This window comes from Boleophthalmus pectinirostris, unplaced genomic scaffold (genome assembly GCF_026225935.1).
Source record: "Boleophthalmus pectinirostris isolate CB_2022bp ecotype Guang Dong unplaced genomic scaffold, ASM2622593v1 HiC_scaffold_2, whole genome shotgun sequence".
Taxonomy (NCBI): domain Eukaryota; kingdom Metazoa; phylum Chordata; class Actinopteri; order Gobiiformes; family Gobiidae; genus Boleophthalmus; species Boleophthalmus pectinirostris.
In genome coordinates this window covers 41,613,514-41,637,612 of record NW_026571152.1, presented here as the reverse complement: position 1 = coordinate 41,637,612, position 24,099 = coordinate 41,613,514, and the positions used below count along the sequence as shown (strand labels likewise).

Here is a 24,099-nt window from a genome sequence, read left to right as displayed (position 1 = left end):
CAAAAGGAAAAAATTAAATTTCTACAACTCTTATATAAATACTCTGTTATAAATATTAGGGGGTGTAACGATATCCAAGTCTCATGATACGATATCGTCACAGTATGAACCTCACAGTACGATATTTATTGCGATATCGTGGGAAAGCTCACGATGTGGAGGGAGGTTCATGAATAATGATGTAACTTGTAAAAATCTGAGCTACTTTGGTTTAAAGACTTGAAATGACTTGAAGCTCAAAGCAAACGACTTGGACTTGACTTGGACTTATGGGCCAGTGACTCGAGACTTGACTTCACTTGCCTGTCTTCGACTTGGGACTTGACTCGGACTTGACTCGGACTTGAGGTCAAAAACTTGAAACTTACTTGAGACTTGCAAAACAACGACTTGGTCCCACGTCTGCAGGGAAATAGTCAAACTAAATGCATGTACCCAAAACAAACAAACCGATTACAATACTCAGAATAAATAACTTTATTCTGATACAGTTCCATCCATCCATTTTCCAGACTTCCTTCACCCTAGACATGTCCTCCAGCTCCTCCAGGGGAACCAGCCCAGAGACATAGTCCCTCCAGCGTGTCTTGGGTCTTCCCCAGGGCCTCCTCCTGGTGGGACATGAACCACCTCCTGAGGGAGGCGCCCAGGAGGCATCAGAACAGCTGCCCGAGCCTCATCTGGCTCCTCTCGACGTGGAGGAGCAGCGGCTCTACTCCGAGCTCCTCCTGTGTGACTGAGCTCCTCACTCTATCTCTCAGGGAGCACCCAGACACCCTGCGGAGGAAACTCATTTGTGCCGCTTGTATCGTCGATCTCGTCCTTTCAGTCATTACCCAGAGCTCATGACCAGAGGTGAGGGGAGGAACAGAGACTGACGGTAAATCGAGAGCTTCACCTTTCAGCTCAGCTCCTCTTCACCACAACGGTCTGATACAGCGACCGCATCACTGCCAACGCTGCACCTGATCCACCTGTCAATCTCACGCTCTGTCCTCGAGAACAAGACTCCGAGATACTTGAACTCCTCCACTTGAGGCAGAGACTCTCCACCCACCTGGAGAGGACAAGACGCCTTTTTCTGATCGAGAACCTCGACGTCGGACTTGGAAGAGCTGATCCTCATCTGGTACAGTTATTTTTCTAAATTAAAAGGAAACATGCTCTGAAAAAAAAAAAACAATATCTGTGTAAGTTAAAATGACTTAAATTAAGAATATTTGACTTTATTTGAGTCGATTCAACTTGAGGAGTAAAATTTTCGACCAGTGGAACGAGTGTGTTTTTCTTAATTCCACAAACATTCAATTTTTGTTTCTTATTTTAAGTGTAGCCAGATGTATTTTCTTATTTTAAGTACAAAAAGTCTTCTTCCACTGGCAGATCAATTTTTACTCCTTAAGTGAAATTTACTCAAATCGTGATAAAACTTTCTTAATTCAAATCATCTTAACTTGACTAGATTTTGTTTTTTGCCGTGTAGTAATGATGATGATAAATTTAGGGTGACCAGAATTTCAAAATAAAAAACTGGGACACTCCTGGTTTGTGGTGGTTGGTAATAATAAAATTTATGGAGTAAGAAAGCTTTAAAAAATATTCGTGTGCATAGAAAAGAAATCCATGCATATTTGTCTGTAGTTGCGCATAAAATAAATATTTGTGTAAACTCTCAAATGATTCCAGTCGTACATAAAATATATTGTGTGTATTTTATCCATCAGAATACGAACTGAAAAGTTACGACGTCAAGAATTACAATTACAAAATTAAAGTTTACGATAACACTTTCATCAGTACGAATACGAATTCACAGACGCAACTTTACTGTCAAAAATACATCGTCACTTCACAGACATTATTTATCGAGCAGAAGAAACATCGATCATGATCAAGACTGAGCAGGTTTAAGTTTGTAGCAGAGTAATGACACAACAAGGAGCTACAACAGAAGAACAACAAGTGGGAGAACTCAAATTTATTGTAAAAATGTCTTGTCTTGCCACATTGAATTCGGGAACCGAACGCTGCTGTGTGATATTGTGTAGAAACACCTCCTCTGAACAGGAAACTGCACCGATATCTAAGGCTGCGTTCAGTCTGCAGCCTGAAGTGACCCAAATCTGATTTTTTGTCTCTATGTTCCTGTATCTGATCTTTTAATGACAGTCTGAACCACACAGATCTGATTTTTTCAAATGTGACCCAGGACACTTGGATATGTGCTCCTGAAACTGATACATATCTGATCTTTTGACATGTGACTTCAGTCTGAACGGCCAAAGCGCATTCATCCACCTACACGTTATCAACAAGACACAAACGTCACTATTCTGCACTGAAGTAGGTGAAAATTGTTAATGAACTCCATGTCACTGAAGTGAAGCACATCTCCACTCACCACTCTTGGCTCCGTCTCCACATCCACACGTTCCTTTCAACGGACTGAACCACAAAACACCACGACCAAAAACCTCGTCCTTCTCCTTCTCAATCTCCTCCTTAAAACAAGTAAGTTGTTCATGTTCTGGCTCCGGTACGAGAGGAACTTTAAAATCTCCAGGTGCTCGATGCTGCGTCCATGTTTGGACAACTTCTGTAAACACAGAGACGCTCGCTGCGGTTGACGTCGTCGTGTCTCCAGTGTCACATGTGGGACACTTTTGAGCCGTTTAACGTTCACACTGGAGTCACACACAAGTCACATTTAACTGGAAATGTGAACGACCTCGAAAAAACATCGGATTTCACAAAAAAATCTGAATTGAGCGTTAAGCCCTGCAGTTTAAACGTAGACTTAGTAGAAACATAGTGGAGCCAGTTGGCGACTTCAGACGTAACGTTATCCCAGGGTGAATCAGCAAATATCAGATTCTCTGCATGTTTAGATTAAAACATTCACGGCCACAGCCACAGCGAGCATCAGTCAGTCTTAACCTTCATCTCAGCTGCATTTCTCGCATGAAACTCATAACACTGGGTTATATATGAGTTATAATGAGTTACAACTAGCAAATCCATCCACACCACGACACGGTTATATTCACCGGTAAATACTGTAGACCAGGGGTGTCAAACTCATTTTGTTCCAGGGCCACATCAAACCGACTTTGATCCCAAAGTGTCCGGATCAGAAAACTCATGTCATATAAACCCCAAAAATAACAATAAGTTCAAATATTTGTGCAGAGAAACACAAATCTATTACAGAAATCTTTTTTAATTGATGAACTCTTTCTTTTACAAAATATTATAATATTATGAACAACCTGAAACTTTAAGAAAAATGCAATTTCAACACAATGTTTTAACATGAACTTGTATGTAAACAGGAATAAGTCAATTTTTGTTGTAAAATCCTGCACTCGGCTCCACTTTTCTCATGTTGGACATTTTTCTGATGAGGGTGTCACGGTCAACAGTCAAAACGATCGTCCTTTAAGAGCGTTTGGAAAGAGACAAGTCTTCATTTGTGCTGCTCTGGTGGGAGGGGCCACGTACAGAGACGCTGGAGACGCTGCTGTGATAAACACCACAGAAAATTAACAAGATTTTAATAGAAAATATAATTACAATATTTTAGTAGAAAATCAGCCGAGGGCCAGATTAAAGGTGTTGGAGGGCCGGATCTGGCCCCCGGGCCGTATGTTTGACACCCTTGCTGTATACATACTAGGGCTGGGTATCATTAAGAAGTTGTCGATACGATATAAACCTCGATACATAGGCCACGATACGATACGCTTGCGATACAGTGAGCTTTCGATTCGATAGGATTCGTTACAATATATTTCACATTGATTCGATGTGGTTCAGTGTAAAAAAGGCTCATGTCTGTTATACTAAACGTTTACTAAGTTTGTGCAAAGTTCATTTGAAAAACACCAATTTTACTCATCAAAATTGTGAAAATGTCAACACTTCTGTAGCTCTTACACAAAATAATTGGTAACATTTTATAATAACTACACCTTATTTAGCCTTAATAAAGCATGAACAAAGACTTAATTAATAATGATTCACGCTTAGTAACTACTTAATTACTACCTGAATTAGCACTTAACTTGCACTTAATTCACCTGTGCTGTAAATAGTTACTCATAAGTATTTCTTACTTAATTACTCATGAACTAACCATTTGTGTGTGCATTTGAAAATGTATATTTAAGTACAAATTTGAGCATTTATTAATGATTAGTAAACCATGAGAGAATGATTTACTAATAATGCATTATTGTTTCTCTGGAATTTGACCGACCTTAACAAATGTTTAATAAACATAATGAGCCTTCACTTTAGAAAAGCTCTCAGAAAGACTTAACGAACAGATAACAACTGCCTGAATTATCATTACATTACATTATTAGTAAATCATTCTCTCATGGGTTACTAATCATTAATAAATGCTCAAATTTGTACTTAAATATGCATTTGTAAACATGGAAATGGTTAGTTCATGAGTAATTAAGAAGTATTGAGTAACTATTTACAGCACAGGCGAATTAAGTGCAAGTTAAGTGCTAATTCAGGTAGTAATTAAGTAGTTACTAAGCGTGAATCATTATTAATTAAGTCTTTGTTCATGCTTTATTAAGGCTAAATAAGGTGTAGTTATTATAAAGTGTTACCAAATAATTTTGTAAAATATACCAAAAATTACTCTTGCCGATATATCGATACAGCAGTCCACGATATCGATACTGTATCATCACATTAAAAGATACGATATATCGATATTTCAGTATTTTTGCATACCAAGGTGTTGCCTGTAAACACGAACGTTAATTGATGCTGGAAGCTGCATTAAACTGTAATGTGTCACATTTCATTGGCTGTGACGTCTGTAACCAGGACAGTTTGGTCGTGTTTGGTGTAAACTGGGACATTTCAGCGTCCGGAGGAACTTTTGGTCCCATTTCATGCGAGAAATGCAGCTGAGATGAAGGTTCAGACTGATGCTCGCTGTGGCTGTAGCCGTGAATGTTTTAATCTAAACATGCAGAGGACCTGATATTTGCTGATTGACCCTGGGATAACGTTAGGACTGGTATCATTAAGAAGTTGCCGATACGATACATACCTCGATACACAGGCCACGATACGATACATATCTCGATACAGTGCACTTTCGATTCGATATGATATATTTCAAATCGATTCGATACAGTTCAATAAAAACTAAAGTCTAAATCATGGCTGTGATACTAAAAGTCTTTGTTAAACCACTTCTTCTTGTGCAAAATTCATATGAAACACAAACATTTTAATCCTTAAAACGGAGTCAAAATGTCAAATGTGTCGCATAAATGAGTTTCCTTTCACTCCACAAGCAACAAAACTGTAGCTGTAACAAAATAATTTAGTAAAACACACGTAAAAATACTCTTGGTGATATATCGATACAGTAGCCCACGATATCGATACTGTATCATCACATTAAACGATACGATATATCGATATTCCGATATTTTTGCACACCCTAGATAACGTTACTTCTGATGTTCGTCAACTGGCTGTGTTTCTACTAAGATATCGGTGCAGTTTCCCGTTCAGAGGAGGAGTTTCTACACAATATCACACAGCAACATTCATTTCTTAAATTCAATGTGACAAGACAAGACATTTTTACAATAAATTTGAGTTCTCCCACTTGTTGTTCTTCTGTTGTAGCTCCTTGTTGTGTCATTACTCTGTTTTTACTCTGCTACAAACTTAAACCTGCTCAGTCTTGATCTCGATCGATGTTTCTTCTGCTCGATGGATAATGTCTGTGAAGTGACGATGTATTTTTGACAGTAAAGTTCCCGTCTGTGAATTCGTGTTCGTACTGATGAAAGCGTAATCGCAAATTTTCATTTCGTGATTGTAATTCTTGACGTCGTAACTTTTCAATTCGTTTTTCTGATGGATAAAATACACACAATATATTTTATGTACGACTGGACTCATTCCAGAGTTTACAAATATTTATTTTATGCGCAACTACAGACAAATACGCACGGATTTCTATTCTATGCACACGAATATTTTTTAAAGCTTTCTTACTCCATAAAAATTGTGAAACGAGTGCTTATAGTAATTAGAAGCAGAAAATTTTTCTGTACTCGACCCATTCATGACGAACATGAGCCAATATAGTCACATTTTCTTTGTATTTTGGTCATTTTTAAACAGATTTTCTGAATGTTACACACTTCTTTTTACTGTTAACAGGGATCAGATTGGTAAAAATTTTGAAAAATTGTGGTTTAGTCCTGGTTTAGTTTTAGTTTAGACCTGGTTTAGATCAAATTGGTCAAAAAATAGTGACACCTGGAACATTTCTTGTAAAAAACAAATTGGACAAATCAGTGGTTTTGTATAAATCTGCTGGGACAGGGGACACAGGCTCAAAAGGAAAACGTGACACCTTATTTAAATGAATAAATTAGTTTAAATTAATAACAACAAACAAATAAAACTGTTTGTAATCTCGTGTTTTTCACTGTAGCTCATAATATAATGCAAAGTCTATGTAAAAGTATTCTAGTAATACATAACAAAAAACATCTGAATTTGGCTTTTCTGTATTCTGTTCCTAAATAAAAAACCTAAAAAGTGCTCTTCCCGTCCCTGACCAGAGCCGCGGTGAAGCCCGATGATCTATGGACGCCTGAAAATAGCTCTATGTAAAGTTTTAGTCCAACTCCGAGCACAAAAGAAAAGGAAAAGTTAAACAGAGCGACCGCCGTGACGCGACTGATGTGGTGTGACCTTCAGGAGGACGCCATAAATCAACTGGAAATCACACAAATATGGATTTAAATGTTACTGGTCAAGTGGAAAAATGCAGTCTAATTGAAACGGCATCTTAAACTCTCATGTCTGTGCTTTCACTGTGGCGCCCCCTGCTGTTCTTTTAGTGGAATTGCATTAGAATATGGGCTAAAAAACTGCTACAGACATTTAAAACCTGCAAAGTTACCAAAATTTAGAAGTTTGAGGGTCCAAATTATGCTATTTTCTGATTTACTTTATGTTCTAATGTCGTTTCCTCATCACAAAAAGACCTGGAGTTGTGTTTTTTGTTTTTTTTTCACAAATGTTTAATACAGAAACTCTGCAGATTTAGGTTGAGTGAAAATAAGAATATTTTATTTTATTTGAATCAATTCAGCTTGACAAGTCAAATTATCTAAGTGTGTTTTGTCTTAATTCAAGCAATATTTGATTTTGTTTTTTATTTTAAGTGTAAAAAGTTGTTGTTTTTCATATTTGAAGTGCAGCCAGATGTATTTTCATATTTTAAGTACAAGACGTCTTGCTCCACTGGCAGATCATTTTATTTGTCAAATGAAATTTACTGAAATCGTGATCAAACTTTCTTAATTTAAGTCATCTAAACTTGACTAGATTTTACTTTTTGCAGTGCGCTCCACTGTGTTTTTAAACCCCACACACCTTCACGAGAATTATTTGGATAATTTCAGCTGCTGGAACTGCTGATCTCTACTGAAAACTACCCCATGACATCACAAGGTGGAGCAGAACATTTTGAGGTTTGCATATGTAGACAGACTAATAATAAAGAGTTGAATGAAACAAAACGACTCCAGGTCTGTTTTTGAGGAGGAAACAACATTACAGTTCAGTTCAGTTCATCTTTATTCCAGACTCACGGTTCATTTTTAAAACAAGGACAGTGACACTAAACAATAAACATTTTTGTTTTTAAAAGACAAGGCAAGGCAAGTTTATTTGTACAGCACAATTCGTACACAAAGTAATTCAAAGTGCTTTACAGAATAAGAAATACATTAAAATCATAATAAAAACAAATCAAAACATAAATAATCATGAAGATAAAAATTTTAAAAAAGAGAGACATAAATTGGAGAGAAGAGTGCGGAATGAAAACCTTTCAGTTATTTGCACAGTTAAACAGAAATGTTTTGAGTCTGGATTTAAACAGCGTCACAGAAGAGTCTGTCTCACATGTTCAGACTGTTCCAGGTTTTAGCTGCATGAACCTGAAACTCTGACTCCCCTTGTTTAGTCGTGACTCTGGGCACCAGCAGGAGGCCGGTCCCTGAGCTCCTCAGAGTGTGAGATGTTCATATGACACTAACATGTCACAGATGGACTTTGGTGCTCGGACATGGAGACACTTGTACAAACAGAGCTGCTTTAAAGTCTCTGAGCCACAGGAGCCAGAGCAGAGACCTGAGACCAGGACTTATGTGCTCGTACTTCCTAGTTCGAGTCAGGACCTGAGCTGCAGCGTTCTGGATGTTCTGGATGTTCTGGATGTTCTGGATGTTCTGCAGCGTCTCACAGCTCGTTTGGAGAGACCAGTGAGCAGAACATTACAGTATCTAACCTACTGGAGACAAACGCATGGATAAGTTTCTCCAAGTCTGATTTAGACAGTAAACATTAGATTTTTGCTATGTTTTTTAGATGGTAAAAGGCTGCAGATGTTATTGATTTGATGTGGCTGTTAAAGTTCAAGTCTGAGTCCATTATTACCCCGAGATTTCTTGCCTGATTTGAAGGTTTTAGAGAGAGAGACTGGAGGTGATGCTGACACTGTCCCTTTGTTTCTGTGGACCAAACACTATGACTTCAGTCTTGTCAGAGTTTAGCTGGAGAAAGTTGTTTTGCCTCCACACACTGATCTGTTGGATGCAGTGACAAAGTGAGTCCACTGGTCCATAGTCTCCTGCTGCAAATCAGTGTCGCCACATGTTGGACTGAAATCGAACTGCACTGAAACTTATATTTGTGAGTGACATTATTATTTAATTGTCTGATTTATAGATAAAACTACATTAAAGTTCTTAGTCGATCGGGCAGATTTTTCACTCGTGCAATAACAAACATCTCAGTCGTACTCGTCCTCCTCAAAAGCTCCACAAAGCCTCACTGTAGCACCTGCAGATTTTGCAAACTGGCTTTTTATAATGAATCTGGAGGTGGGCTGTGTATAACCGTGTACGATATGATTTAAACAATGACTTTACATCTTTTGTACAAGAGTAAAACTTAAAGGTTGTATAGAGGATTTTTTAAGGGAAGAGAAATACAGCGACAGTCCTTGTGCATGTGTGACACCACCTTCCTCCTCCACAGCTTCCTCAGTAGAAACTTCTCCTCCCGCCTCTTTACTCTAGAAATCACACACTTGTTTACAGCCAGTGCGCTTTCAGAATTACTCTTGAAGTTTCCTGTCTAAAAATAATTTAGCGACCGACGCGTCTTCAGTTTTTAGACCCTAAGTCCGCTTCATTCGCGCCATCGCTGGAAGGAATCTCCAAGAATCACCTCCGTTTATCTTCTCGCTCCTTTTCTCCTTCTCTTCTTCTTCTTTCAGCGACCTCAAAAACGGACTTTCTTTTGCGGCGAACTGGTCGTGGATTCTCGTCCGCCGTCTCGACAAAGTTTGTGCGAATTGCGAGGAAGCGACAGTTTGAAAAAGCCTCTAAAAACCGTTGCATAAACCACGTAATCCCCGTGCGCCGATGAGTCAGTTACACTAGAAACATAAGGAGTTTGATTGACAACCTAACAGCCAATAGAAAATGAGGCAGCCTCGTTTTCTATTGGCTGATGTTTCTCTGGCCTCACTACGTCCACAGTTGATAGATTTTCATTCTTTTTTTTTTTTGGTCATCATAATTACAAAGCTGCTGAGTTTCTGTAATGGTATTTTGAACTTTCAGTGAAAATTTGAAACAAAAAAAAAATCCTCCATACAACCTTTAAGCATAAGAGGATTTGCCTGAGCAGAGCCTCTTACCCCGTCTACACCAGTGTTTCCCAAACTTTATTTCTGGGGATCCATATTTTAAAAATCACAAACCTTGACCCAAATCAACAGACAATATTCATAAATCACAAAATAAAGTTGGTTTTGTTGAACATTAATGAGGATATTTTATTGTTGACTGAGTGATCGTGTCTCTGAACATTTAGTTTGACCCACAGGTGCCAAGAGATTTTTTTGGGGGGGGTTCCCTTGTTCCCTTGTCACGATCTTCTTGTCGGGCTGCAATATACTGGAGCTCTTTGCCCATTGAGTTCTGGTCCATCCCTGACCTGCTGCTGTTCAAAGCCAAACTTAAAACCTACTTATTTAGAATGAGTTTTAACACTAAGGCTGTGTTCAGTCTGCAGCCTGAACTGACCCAAATCTGATTTTTTGGCCCCTATGTTCCTGTATCTGATCTTTTAATGTCAGTCTGAACCACACAGATCAGATTTTTTCAAATGTGACCCAGGACACTTGGATATGTGCTCCTGAAACTGATACATATCTGATCTTTTGACATGTGACTTCAGTCTGAACGACCAAAGTGCATTCATCCACCTACACGTTATCAACAAGCCACAAATGTACACAAACGTTCTTCTCGTCAAATGAAAACCTGTTAATGAACTCTGTGTCACTGAAGTGAAGCACATCTCCACTCACCACTCTTGGCTCCGTCTCCACATCCACACGTTCCTTTCAACGGACTGAACCACAAAACACCACGACCAAAAACCTCGTCCTTCTCCTTCTCAATCTCCTCCTTAAAACAAGTAAGTTGTTCATGTTCTGGCTCCGGTACGAGAGGAACTTTAAAATCTCCAGGTGCTCGATGCTGCGTCCATGTTTGGACAACTTCCGTAAACACAGAGACGCTCGCTGCGGTTGACGTCGTCGTGTCTCCAGTGTCACATGTGGGACACTTTCGGACCGTTTAATGTTCACACTGGAGTCACAGACAAGACACATTTAATTGGAAATGTGAACGACCTCGAAAAAACATCAGATTTCACACAAAAATCTGAATTGAGCGTCAAGCCCTGCAGTCTGAACGCAGCCTTAGTGGCCCTTTGACACTTTCTTTATTTTAATGGTGTAATGTGCTTTGTTGACCTGTTTGTATGATGTTTATTGTTTGTTTTTTTTTACAGTTTGATTGATTGATTGATATACAGTTCTGCCCCTGATCTGCTGCTGCGTCTCCTCCTGCACTCGGACTGAACACGCTACAAAACACACACAGGTCCACCTGTCTCACTAGAAGTGTTGATCTGTTAAGACATGTTTTGTATCATTTCTAATCTTTTTGTAATTATTTTATTGACTATTTTGTTCCAGTGTTGTTGGTTCAATTGAATGTTGAAAAGAAAAAGAAACGGGCCACATTTAAAGTCCAAATAGGCGACTTATGGATCCTTTTATTGCTGCTTCAATCACTGCTTAAAACTTGAGTATGAGTGTAACGATATTCAAGTCTCACGATACGATATTGTCACGGTATGAATCTCACGGTACGATATTTATTACGATATCGTGGGAAAGCTCACGATATGGATGGGAGGCTCATGATTAGAGATGTAACAATATCCAAATCTCTCTGTACGATATTTTCACGATAAACCGATATTTATTGTGATATTTTGTTAATATGCTACTTTTTCCTCTTAAAACGCCTCGACAAGACTTAATCCAAAGAACTAAGACTTAAAAGTGTTAGAACTGTTCGGTCAAGCAGTAACGGAGGGAAACAGGGCAGATTTTTGACATTCAAATGTCTCTTATTCAGAAACTAGAGGAACTATTGAAATAAGTAAAGTATCAGAATGTAGGAAAGAGTTACACTCCAACAGGGTCAAGTTAAACCTGTGATATTCTTTCAAGTTGTTGACAAAAAATTTAAAAAACTCATGTCGGTAACGGAGGGAATGAAATATGCAGCACTTTTTGGGCAATAAATCCAAACAGTGATAACTCTTGGTTCTCACTTACATATCCTTAACAAACTGGTTTGAATATTTGCTTCATATAGTTTTCTACCATATGGTACAAGATTAGGCTGAAAAACCTCTTACTTTTTGACTCATGAGATTTTTTATTAAGAAAGTTCATGGTAACGGAGGGAAAAGTAACGGAGGGAAAATTGTGCAAACAAGTAGAAGGTGCAGGATTTTACATCATTTGTCACTTTTTTCTTTTACTTCAAAATGAAAGGAAACTATTTCTATAAAATATATCAGTCCTTCCAAGCAAATTTTTATCATTTTAAATACATTTTAAAAAAAAATCATGTACCTTCATCAACAGTTCAAAGATGGAATAACACAAGATATGATGAAATACATCCATTTATTTACATGATTTTCAGGTCTTTGAAATTTGGGAAATAATTTTTGTTCCATGTTTCATACATGGTCTGTTTAAAACATATGGAACTTTAGAACCAAAAATGGTACAGAAAAAAGGTCAACAGTTTCATAAACTAGAGTACATATGTATCTGTTCAATACATTTTTATATCAGATGAATTAACTTGAATTTTTGGCCTTGTTGTTTACTTCTGCTTGACTGGGCCCAACTGTTATTTCTTCTTGTCGTCTGCACTGAAATGGAGCAAAGGATCATGGTCTATGTAGTTCCCTCTGTCTTTTTTTAGTTATTGCTGCACCAAAACTCTTAATTTAAACAGAGACACTTGTGATTCGATATATTGTGATGATCCACGATATTATTGTGAGAACTTTGACGATACGAGATCACGATATTTTTCGGTTATTTTTACATCACAAAACTTGAGTAAAACTAATTGTTGAGAGACACGAATACTCAGTCAACAACAAAATATCCTCAATAATGTTCAATAATGATCAAATACAACTTTATTTTGTGATTTATGATTAATGTCTATTGACTTGGGTCATGAAAATATGGGTCCCCCCCAAAAAAAAGACAAAGCAGTGAACCCAATACACTGAAAAAAAAGGTCGCTGGATTTGCGTAAAAAAGTTATGTAAAGCGGTTGCATGCAATAAAATTATGTTTAGGCTTTGAAACTTTTTTCGAACCCCTCTACACATATTTATCTCAGAACATGAACGGCACTTTTTCACGTTGATGAAATCTGAACAAATCCTGCTGAATAGGCATATTTATCTTACGTTACCTTATCATGAAATGTATAAGTATGTATAATTTAATTTAATTGATCTAATTCTGTAAAAGAATACAAAAACAGTCTTTAGTTTTCTGCAGTTCTGTTTTGTCTTAAACAGAATCAAACACACAGAGAGACACAAGTACAGAGACACACTGAGTTCCACATGGCAAAGAAGAAGTGTCCGTGGCCTTTATGTCAGAGCAGACTTCTCTCTCTTATCTCTGCGCGGTTGGAGGTGCCATAAACGCCGAGTGGAGCGGCTGGTTTCGATTGCAGCGCCGCCGCTTCACTGGAGAAGGTTCGAAGTTCATCCGTGTGCCTCCCTTTCTGCGTCCTCGTTCTTATTTCTCCCCGAGCCGGACAAAGAACCCGAACCTCTACCTTTACCATGAAGCTGCTGCTGTTTTTAGGCACCGCTCTGACGCTGGTTCACTCTGGATTTCAGACTCCAGGTAAAAACAAAATCTTCTTTAACCATTTCTAGTTTCATAATTAACAATTCTAACTTAATTTTTGCTGCTTTTAGACGTTAGAACAGTTTATAGGTTCATGATGCTGTTGTTAATATTGTTAAAAAAGCAAATTTGGTGAGTTTTGTTCAGAAATTATTCAAGTTACTCATTTCATTTTGGATTTTTCGTGGTAAAATACAATGAAATCAATTAGAAAACCTGTCTCTTGCTTCCCACGTTAAGAGTTTATGACCTAATTGCGTTTTTTAATCTGAAAACCAACAATAATTTCAGGTATGTCATTCAGAAACTTGGAAAACATGCAAAATTGAACTAAAAAATGCAGATAATATTCATTTTTGTGTCATATTTTCAGCTCTTCCAGGTCTAATAACACACAGGAATTTTGTTTTTTTCCATTTTTCTTCCTTCGTAATTGTCTTTATTGGAGTTTCGGGTCAGTTTTTTTGCGTGTGTTGTGTAAATTTTGGGTTAAAAAGAGGCCGGAGACGTGGAAATATCGATTTTGTTTGCGATGTTGTTCAAGATAATGATGAGAGAAGTTAAAGCTTCTGTGTAAAAGGGCGGGAGAACAAAGATGTACCTTCAACTATAGTTTTATTACGGCTGTAAAATCAGGGAGTGGATCCGTGCGGGTTAAATATTACACCAGACGTCATCGTTTTTGCTTCTTACTATCAACCACGCAAACAGGAAGTGGCCAAATAAGGCAAACATTTCAAAAATAAACAGAAAACTTTACGATACGGATGTTTTTCTTCACGGAGGTGTTGTTGCTTTGTCTGGAATGTTTCACAGTGTGGCTTTAAACGTTTCTGTCTTCACGGAGACCGAACTGGACCAAGTTACAGGCAGTGATGTGGAGTAACAGATTACATAAACCAGGACTAAACCAGGTCTAAACCAGGTCTAAACCAGGTCTAAACCAGGTCTAAACCAGGTCTAAACCAGGACTAAACCAGGTCTAAACCAGGTCTAAACCAGGTCTAAACCAGGTCTAAACCAGGACTAAACCAGGACTAAACCAGGACTAAACCAGGTCTAAACCAGGACTAAACCAGTAAACCAGGTAAACCAGAACTAAACCAGGACTAAACCAGGACTAAACCAGGTCTAAACCAGGACTAAACCAGGTCTAAACCAGGACTAAACCAGGTCTAAAACCAGGACTAAACCAGGACTAAACCAGGTCTAAACCAGGTCTAAACCAGGTCTAAACCAGGTCTAAACCAGGACTAAACCAGGACTAAACCAGGACTAAACCAGGTCTAAACCAGTACTAAACCAGGACTAAACCAGAACTAAACAAGGACTAAAACCAGAACTAAACCAGGACTAAACCAGGACTAAACCAGGTCTAAACCAGGACTAAACCAGGTCTAAACCAGGACTAAACAAGGACTAAAACCAGGACTAAACCAGGACTAAACCAGGTCTAAACCAGGACTAAACCAGGACTAAACCAGGTCTAAACCAGGACTAAACCAGGTCTAAACCAGGTCTAAACCAGGACTAAACCAGGTCTAAACCAGGACTAAACCAGGTCTAAACCAGGTCTAAACCAGGACTAAACCAGGTCTAAACCAGGACTAAACCAGGTCTAAACCAGGACTAAACCAGGACTAAACCAGGTCTAAACCAGGTCTAAACCAGGTCTAAACCAGGACTAAACCAGGTCTAAACCAGGACTAAACCAGGTCTAAACCAGGTCTAAACCAGGTCTAAACCAGGACTAAACCAGGTCTAAACCAGGTCTAAACCAGGACTAAACCAGGTCTAAACCAGGTCTAAAACCAGGTCTAAACCAGGTCTAAAACCAGGACTAAACCAGGTCTAAACCAGGACTAAACCAGGTCTAAACCAGGACTAAACAGGTCTAAACCAGGACTAAAGGACTAAACCAGGTCTAAACCAGGTCTAAACCAGGACTAAACCAGGTCTAAACCAGGTCTAAACCAGGTCTAAACCAGGACTAAACCAGGTCTAAACAGGACTAAACCAGGTCTAAACCAGGACTAAACCAGGTCTAAACCAGGACTAAACCAGGTCTAAACCAGGTCTAAACCAGGTCTAAACCAGGTCTAAACCAGGTCTAAACCAGGACTAAACCAGGTCTAAACCAGGACTAAACCAGGTCTAAACCAGGACTAAACCAGGTCTAAACCAGGACTAAACCAGGTCTAAACCAGGACTAAACCAGGTCTAAACCAGGACTAAACCAGGACTAAACCAGGTCTAAACCAGGTCTAAACCAGGACTAAACCAGGTCTAAACCAGGACTAAACCAGGTCTAAACCAGGACTAAACCAGGTCTAAACCAGGACTAAACCAGGTCTAAACCAGGACTAAACCAGGTCTAAACCAGGTCTAAACCAGGTCTAAACCAGGTCTAAACCAGGTCTAAACCAGGAAACTAAACCAGGACTAAAAAAGGACTAAACCAGGTCTAAACCAGGTCTAAACCAGGACTAAACCAGGTCTAAACCAGGTCTAAACCAGGTCTAAAACCAGGACTAAACCAGGTCTAAACCAGGACTAAACAAGGACTAAAACCAGGTCTAAACCAGTCTAAACCAGTCTAAACCAGGACTAAACCAGGACTAAACCAGGTCTAAACCAGGTCTAAACCAGGACTAAACCAGGTCTAAAACCAGGACTAAACCAGGTCTAAACCAGGACTAAAACCAGGACTAAACCAGGTCTAAACCAGGACTAAACAAGGACTAAAACCAGGAACTAAAACCAGGACTAAAACTAGGTCTAAACCAGGTCTAAACCAGGTAAACCAGGTCTAAACCAGGACTAAAACCAGGACTAAACCAGGACTAAAACCAGGTCTAAACCAGGACTAAACCAGGTCTAAACCAGGACTAAACCAAGGACTAAAACCAGGAACTAAACCAGGACTAAACCAGGACTAAAACCAGGTCTAAACCAGGTCTAAACCAGGACTAAACCAGGACTAAACCAAGGACTAAAACAGGATAAAAGGACTAAACCAGAACTAACAGGACTAAATCCTGCTGTGTGGACGTGTTTCTTCTTCTATCAATAATATTTTTAATTTGGTTAAATAAAGTCTGGGCTTTTTATTTTCTTTTATCAGATAAAACATCTTATGTGAAGATTTCCTCGTCTTTGTTTCTCTACAGCAAATCAAGTAATCCAAAGTATTCAGATTACATTACTCACTTTAAGTAATTTAATGGATTCTGTTACAAACTACATTCTGGGGTATGTAATCTGTAATCTGTAGGGGATTACATTTTAAAAGTCACCTTCCCAACACTGATTTCAGGTCAGATCTGTGGAGAGGCGACCTGCTCACAATCAGAATGTCTGTTTTTCAAGGGATTTTTAAGTGATTAAACCTGTGATTGAATAAATGTATAGTAGAGCTGTTTAAAGTCACACTGTGGAACATTCCAGGCAGAGCAATGACGTGTCCGTAGAAACAAGCAGGTGACAGAGACGCCACCCTCCAGAAAAGTTACACAATGCATCTTTAAAGTGCATATAAAAAGTTGGACAGCTCATTTTACTAAAACATTTGTCTCAAAAATGTGACATCATTTCGCAGGCCGATAATTTTGGAAATTTTTGTTGAAATAACCTAAAATTTTCACAGAATGTCGAGATAAAAGATCAAGATTGAATGTTTCGTTTTTGTTCTTGTTTTCTTGTTGTTCTCAGGTTGAGCCGTTCACTCCCAAAGAGAAGTCATTTTATTTACTGCAAAAAACAAAATCTAGCCAAGTTGATTTCAACAAAGTAACTGTAATCCAATTACCACTCACTGAAACAGTAACTGTAACTGAATACAGTTACTCATCATTTGTACTCTGATTACGTAACTCCAGTACATGTAATCTGTTACTCCCCAACACTGATTATAACATAGATCAGAAAATGGATTAATGAGCCCTTTAATTTAAACTCCCATAATATTTGATTTGTTTTTCAGCGTTCTGTCAGCTGCCCAAAGATGAGGGCACGGGCACCTTAATCTCCTTCTCCTTGTATTACGACTCTGCGCGGGGCCTGTGCCGGCCCTTCCTGTACTCGGGCGAAGGAGGAAACGCCAACCGCTTCGTCAACGAGATCGAGTGCATCCGGAACTGCTCTGCCAACGCCGAGAACATCTACCCCATGGACCGTGAGCGCCACACATGGATCTGTTATAATCACACACCAGACCACACACAACGAGTCCAGTCTCTGTTTATTTGTACAGAAACTGTTGACAGATTGGACCTGAAATGAACCTCATCATGTTTGACAACAAGACAAAAGAGTCAAATATCCAACCAGATCCTTTTAACGCCTCCATCTGCTGGTCTGTTTGATTTTTTTCACCAGTCAGTGGCAGATGAAACCCACGACCCTGCAACACATAAACATGTACCTCATTATAATCGGGCTTCTGTTTTCTCAATTTTAAAGGCCATTTTTTCACTAATGGCATTTTCAAACTGGCTTTTAAACCCTGATGATTTTTTATAAATTTAATATGATTGATTAGAGCAGGGATTGAGCTTTGGATAAAAGTGTGAAAAAATCTGAATCTACGATGACCGCTGTTTTTGTAAGAGGACATTTATGTCCTTAGGGTCCTTAGTGTGACCTTTTTAAAGGTAGAGCAGATGCCACGTGTGCAGAGGAAAAGTGTCAAATCTAAATGCCCCACAGTGACTGAACGTGCATCAGGGAGTCTGTGAGAATCCAAACACCTCGGGCCCTTGTCTGTCAGTCTGTGCTCACAGTGTTTAGTTGGTGCTCCGTCCTCTAGGGGGCGCAAGGCCCAAACGAGACTGTAATGGTTAAACAGCAGAGGTCCTGATCTTAACAGACGTGCTTCACACTAAACCAGGAGTCTCCAACCTTTTTCCTCCTGTGAGCTACTTTCTGTAAAAGGAAAATGACAGAGAGCTGCTCATTTTAGCGGCTGCCAGAAACAGAGGAAACATAAGAGCCACAGTGAGCCTCAGACGGAACAGTTAGAGGTCTGTAAAACATAAACAGTTATCTCCTATCAGTTCACAAAGTTAGGCATCAAAATTATACATTTACAGTGGAAATAGACATTTGATCAGTCAAATTTTAGTTATTCAATGCAATACGTATAATTCAAAAATCCCTTGGTGAGCTGCTTGGAGGTGGATGGAGATTGACTGGTAACAGCTACAGGCTGGAGACGCCTGCACTAAACACTCTGCTGCACAGGAGACAGACACCAAAGAGAAATGTGTTTATTCACTGAAATAGGTCAATAATTAGGCCTTGTTCCTCTGCTGATCCAAACATCAAACCACCAGAGCAAACGTCCTTGTGCTCTGGACTCGAGCGTCTGCAGAATCAGTGAAAGACACACAGGACCGACTCCGGACAACTTTTTTATGTCGTTCATATTTGACAGTGTTTTTTACAGTGTGTGTGCATGTCACCTCCTCTCTGTGCTGCTCCTCTCTCCTTCTCTCTGCTCCTCTCTCCTCTCTCTCTCTCTCTCTGCTCCTCTCTCCTTCTCTCTGCTCCTCTCTCCTTCTCTCTCTCCTCTCTGCTCCTCTCTCCTTCTCTCTCTCTCTCTCTCTCTCTCTCTCTCTCTCTCTGCTCCTCTCTCCTCTCTCTCTCTCTCACTCTCTCTCTCTCTCTCTCTCTCTCTCTGCTCCTCTCTCTCTCTCTCTCTCTCTCTCTCTCTCTCTCTCTCTCTCTGCTCCTCTCTCTCTCTCTCTCTCTCTCTCTCTGCTCCTCTCTCCTTCTCTCTCTCCTCTCTCCTCTCTCTCTCTCTCTCTCTGCTCCTCTCTCTCTTCTCTCTGCTCCTCTCTCTCTCTCTCTCTCTCTCTCTCTCTGCTCCTCTCTCTCTCTCTCTCTCTCTTCTCTCTCTCTCTCTCCTCTCTGCTCCTCTCTCCTTCTCTCTGCTCCTCTCTCCTTCTCTCTGCTCCTCTCTCCTTCTCTCTGCTCCTCTCTGCTGCTCCTCCTTTTGTCTGTAAATATAAATGTTCTCTGATGTGTTTTCATTGTTTTTCTTGGACAGGGACCAAAGCCTGTCACTTCCCAAAGGCTGTAGGAAACTGCACTTCCAATCTGCTCAGGTATTACTACGACTCTGTCAACGACCGCTGCAGGAAATTCATCTACACCGGCTGCTATGGCAACGGAAACCGCTTCACCGACATGGGCCTCTGCAACTCCACCTGCCACGGCATCCACGGTGAGACAGGCACCCGGCTGGTAAAGCTGGGGAGCCAAATATTAATAATTCAAAGCTTAAAGGGCCTGTTCTGATCTCTGTGATAAAGGTTCACAAACAGACCTGGAGTTGTGTTTTGTTTCATTCACTCACGTTTAAGACACAAACCTGCACATTTAGACTTGAGTTTTTCTCTTACACAGAAGACGCTCTGTTCCACTCTAGCTGTTTTCAGGTCACTGAGAACAGTGCTGGTGCTGGTTACACTGGGAACCAAAGTTTTCACCGGTGAACGACTCACTTTCAAACCGTTTAAGTGAATCCACGCTGCGTCATCGACCAAATAAAAACAAGGCCACACAAAAGTGGATGTCACAGCGAGGAAAATTATGGATCGAATCATTGACACCAGTGAGCATTTGTACTCACAAAACATCTACTGTGGAGAAACATCTGCTGTGGAGAAACATCTGCTGTGGAGAAACATCAGCTGTGGAGAAACATCAGCTGTGGAGAAACATCTGCTGTGGAGAAACATCAGCTGTGGAGAAACATCAGCTGTGGAGAAACATCAGCTGTGGAGAAACATCAGCTGTGGAGAAACATCAGCTGTGGAGAAACATCAGCTGTGGAGAAGGCGGCAGCGATGCTGAATCCAAAGATTGATCCTTACATCTTTGGATGAACATGATTAGAGCAAATATTTGGTCTCCTCCTCTGACCACGGCACAATCTTCTTGTCACTTTTCTTCACCATGTTCCACACACACATTTTCTTTATTTTCCTGTGTGTGACCCAAATGAACCTGCTCACGTCGACTGTCGTCACAGTTTGCTTAGAAAAAAACAAGTTTTACTTGGTTCCCGTCAAGAACCAACTTGTCGGTTCCCAAACGCTTTGATTCTGAACACGTCGGTTCGCGGGTGTTGGGACCAGCACCGGCTCAGTTCTCTGTCGGCCTGAAAACTGTACTTGTGATGTCATGTGGTGATGCAGGAAGTGCTCCATTTTGTTTTTAAACTTTAATCACCTTCACTAGAATCATGTGGAAGATTTCTGCTCTGGAACTAAATGTAAAAGGTATATCTGTTAGAAACTACCACTTCATGACATCACAAGGTGGAACACAGCATTTTGGGCTTTGCAGATGTAGACAGACGAATAATAAAAAGTTTCTCAAACATGTGAATGAAACAAAACACAACTCCAGGTCTGATTTTGAGGAGGGAACAACACAAGAATCTATTTTGTGTAAAGGCACAGTAGAGTAGATCACACTCTTATAACGAGAGTAGAACAGACAGAGGCCAAAACTCCAGAGCCTCAGCTTCACAAAAAGTCCAGCCATTTGCGTGAGCTCCAAATGATTCAGAAACAGAATCACTTTGAAACGAGAGTCATTTTAGTCAGACGTTTTAGGAAAGTTACTCCGGAATGGTGAAAAGAGCAATCGAAATTTACGAAGTTTACCCAAATCATGATAAGATTGGAATTGTGATCTGGTTCCAAGAAAATCACAAACGCGTATTCATTTTTTGCCATATTGTAAATTCTAATTTTGTGTTGTTTTTATTTTACAGCGATCATCTGCGCAGTGTTGCTGACTCTGGTCGTCGTCGGTATCATCGTAACTATTGCCGTTTTAACTGTCAAGTCAAAGTGAGTGGCACCAAAACATCTGCGCTCTGCCCGCTGTTTTTTTTACGAAGCATCTCAACCTGTTTTTGTTCAATCCAGGCAAAAGGAAGCGAAGAAGAAGGGAGCGGGGAAAAGAAAACAGCAGGACGTCCCTCTGCAGGAAACCACAACGGAGGTGGCGTGAAGGGTCATGTGACCACGATCATGTGACCGCAGACAGAGACGAGGGACAGAGCACTAGAATGGCTCACTCTGGTCACTCTGGTGCTTTATTTACAGTTTTTTTTTTCAGTCGCTTTGACACTTAAATCTGCTCTTGCCCTGAATGTTCCACGCCTCGGTATAACTTTAAACATTTCTATCAAGAATTTATTCATTACGGGTGTTTCTGTTGCTCAAAAATACAATAATTCCTTCTTCTGTGAATAGGGGTGACTCTCCGCAGATCTGAATTTTAAGTAGTTTAGTGTAACTTGCTCGTCTTCTTCGTGATGGTACGTTTAATCTATACTGTGGAACATTCTAGACAAAGTAATAACATTTTCATACAGACATCGTATGGCAGATCCTCCTCTAGAAAGGCTCAATTTCGGCACAAATCCCAAAACTTGCCACTCAAGCCTTAATTCTCAGATCAAAACTCCAAAACACCTTTTACAGAAACTAAAACTCAGCGATCAACTATTTAAAGAGAGACTGCAGATGTAATACTAATACTAATACTCTTAACCAAAGTCCAAAGACACAAAGTACAAAACTGAACTCACAAGAATCAGAAACTTGGAGCTCCAGGACAGATTTGAAAACATTTGTAATATTGTGCGTCCTTGTCAAACAGAAACAGTGTGATGCTGGTGATGTTTAGATGAGTTTATAAATCTGATGACTGTGTTTGTGTTTTTTTCACAAAGTTTAATTTTTCAAACATTCTGAATTGTTTTGTGTCTTCTGTGATTTTTTATTTTTTATTTTTTTGCCAAAAGTTTCAGAAAATGTGCCAAAGAGACTGAAAAAAAACTGTAGACCTGCTGAATGCAGATCATGTGACTGTTCTCACACAGATGGGCTCAGGTTTACACTGGACTGTTATGTGTTCTGAATCTTTAGAACAGTTTTAATCCATGAAGACTTGACTGAACACGATAAATCTTTGTTTTTTTAAAGGTAATATGGAACAAATTACCAACACGATTAGGCCTAGTGAACAGTGAAGTGTGATTAACACTATTTTGGAGTTGAAGCGGTTGGTTATTTTGTCAACTCATTCTGTGTTTTATTTTTTCATATCAGTGAATGTTAAAAACCTCTGTAAACTGTTCAACACGATGTTGTCTCAATAAAGATATGTGGACTTGTTTTAAAGAATTGCATTTTCTGCATTACCAATCACAGGCACACAATCAAGCAAGGTAAAAGTATTTTGCTCAAAGGCACACAGGCAATGCAAAGATTAGAATCACTGATGTTTACATTAGTGGATGAGCAATGAAGCAAAGCTAAAATATACTTAGGCTTAAGTGACAATTTTACAGACTGAAGCTTTGATCATGGGTGGGCACACGTGTCTCCATGTAAAGAGTTGATATTACACAATTTTCTGTTATTTATAATGTTTCCTCATCACAGACTAATTTTAAAGTTTTACTCAAACGTGTGAATGAAACAAAACACAAGTCCCAACGTTCTAACTCGACTATAAGCTCACAATCACAACTTAATATAGTATATATCACCAGTACTGTATATAACTGCATATCATGCCAACATGTTCATATTACATCTGATACATAACTTTATATTTATTTATTTATTTACAGCACCTGTTCATGTATATCTTTTGCTCATTTATATGTCATACATATTTATATTTTCTATAGCACCCAGTATGTCTGTTCTTAGTATATTCTACTAACGTTTTCCATGTAAACTGTGTTATTGTTTACAGTACATCTGCTTTTATATCCCCCATGTATATTATATTATATCTAATTCCCTCCTGTTCATACTGACATATTTATTTGTATATATATGTAATATACTGTATATCAGGAGTGTCAAACTCATTTTGGTCCGGGGGTCGTATCCAACTGACTTTGATCCCAAAGGGGCCGGATCAGAAAACTCATGTCATATAAACCCCAAAACTAACAATAAGTTCAAATATTTGTGCAGAGAAACACAAATCTATTACAGAAATCTTTTTTTAATTGATGAACTCTTTGTTTTACAATATAATATAATATTATGAACAACCTGAAACTTTAAGAAAAATGCAATTTCAACACAAAGTTTTAACATGAACTTGTATGTAAATAGGAATAATTAAATTTTTCTTGGGAAAATCCTGCACTCGGCTCCACTTTTCTCATGTTGGACATTTTTCTGATGAGGGTGTCACGGTCAACAGTCAAAACGATCGTCCTTTAAGAGCGTTTGGAAAGAGACAAGTCTTCATTTGTGCTGCTCTGGTGGGAGGGGCCACGTACAGAGACGCTGGAGACACTGCTGTGATAAACACCACAGAAAATCACCAATATTTTAATAGAAAATATAATTAAAATATTTTAGTAGAAAATCAGCCGAGGGCCAGATTAAAGGTCTTGGAGGGCCGGATCTGGCCCCCGGGTCGTATGTTTGACACCCCTGCTGTATATTGTCTATATTGTATATACTCCACATTCTGTATATAGCGCACTTGCTGCTCCTTACACTTCTGATCAGAAACCATATTTCATTATCTTGTATTTATACTTGTGTAAAGACAATAAAGTTAAATCTAATCTCATCTACTCTAATACAGAACTTTTACAATCTCCTTCTAAGTAGCCAAAATAAAACCCTTGAAAGTACAGCAAT

The 24,099-nt window shown here is 39.2% G+C and overlaps 1 protein-coding gene across 1 annotated transcript; it reads left to right on the top strand.

The window, feature by feature from the left end:
• The first annotated feature begins 13,332 nt into the window (after window positions 1–13,332).
• si:dkeyp-73b11.8 (BPTI/Kunitz domain-containing protein) lies at window positions 13,333–21,427 on the top strand. The gene is made up of 5 exons (XM_055155919.1): window positions 13,333–13,396; window positions 17,382–17,573; window positions 19,449–19,625; window positions 21,186–21,264; window positions 21,343–21,427. Exons 1-5 carry the CDS (start codon window positions 13,333–13,335, stop codon window positions 21,425–21,427), a joined length of 597 nt encoding a protein of 198 aa, XP_055011894.1.
• The last annotated feature ends 2,672 nt before the right edge of the window (window positions 21,428–24,099 follow it).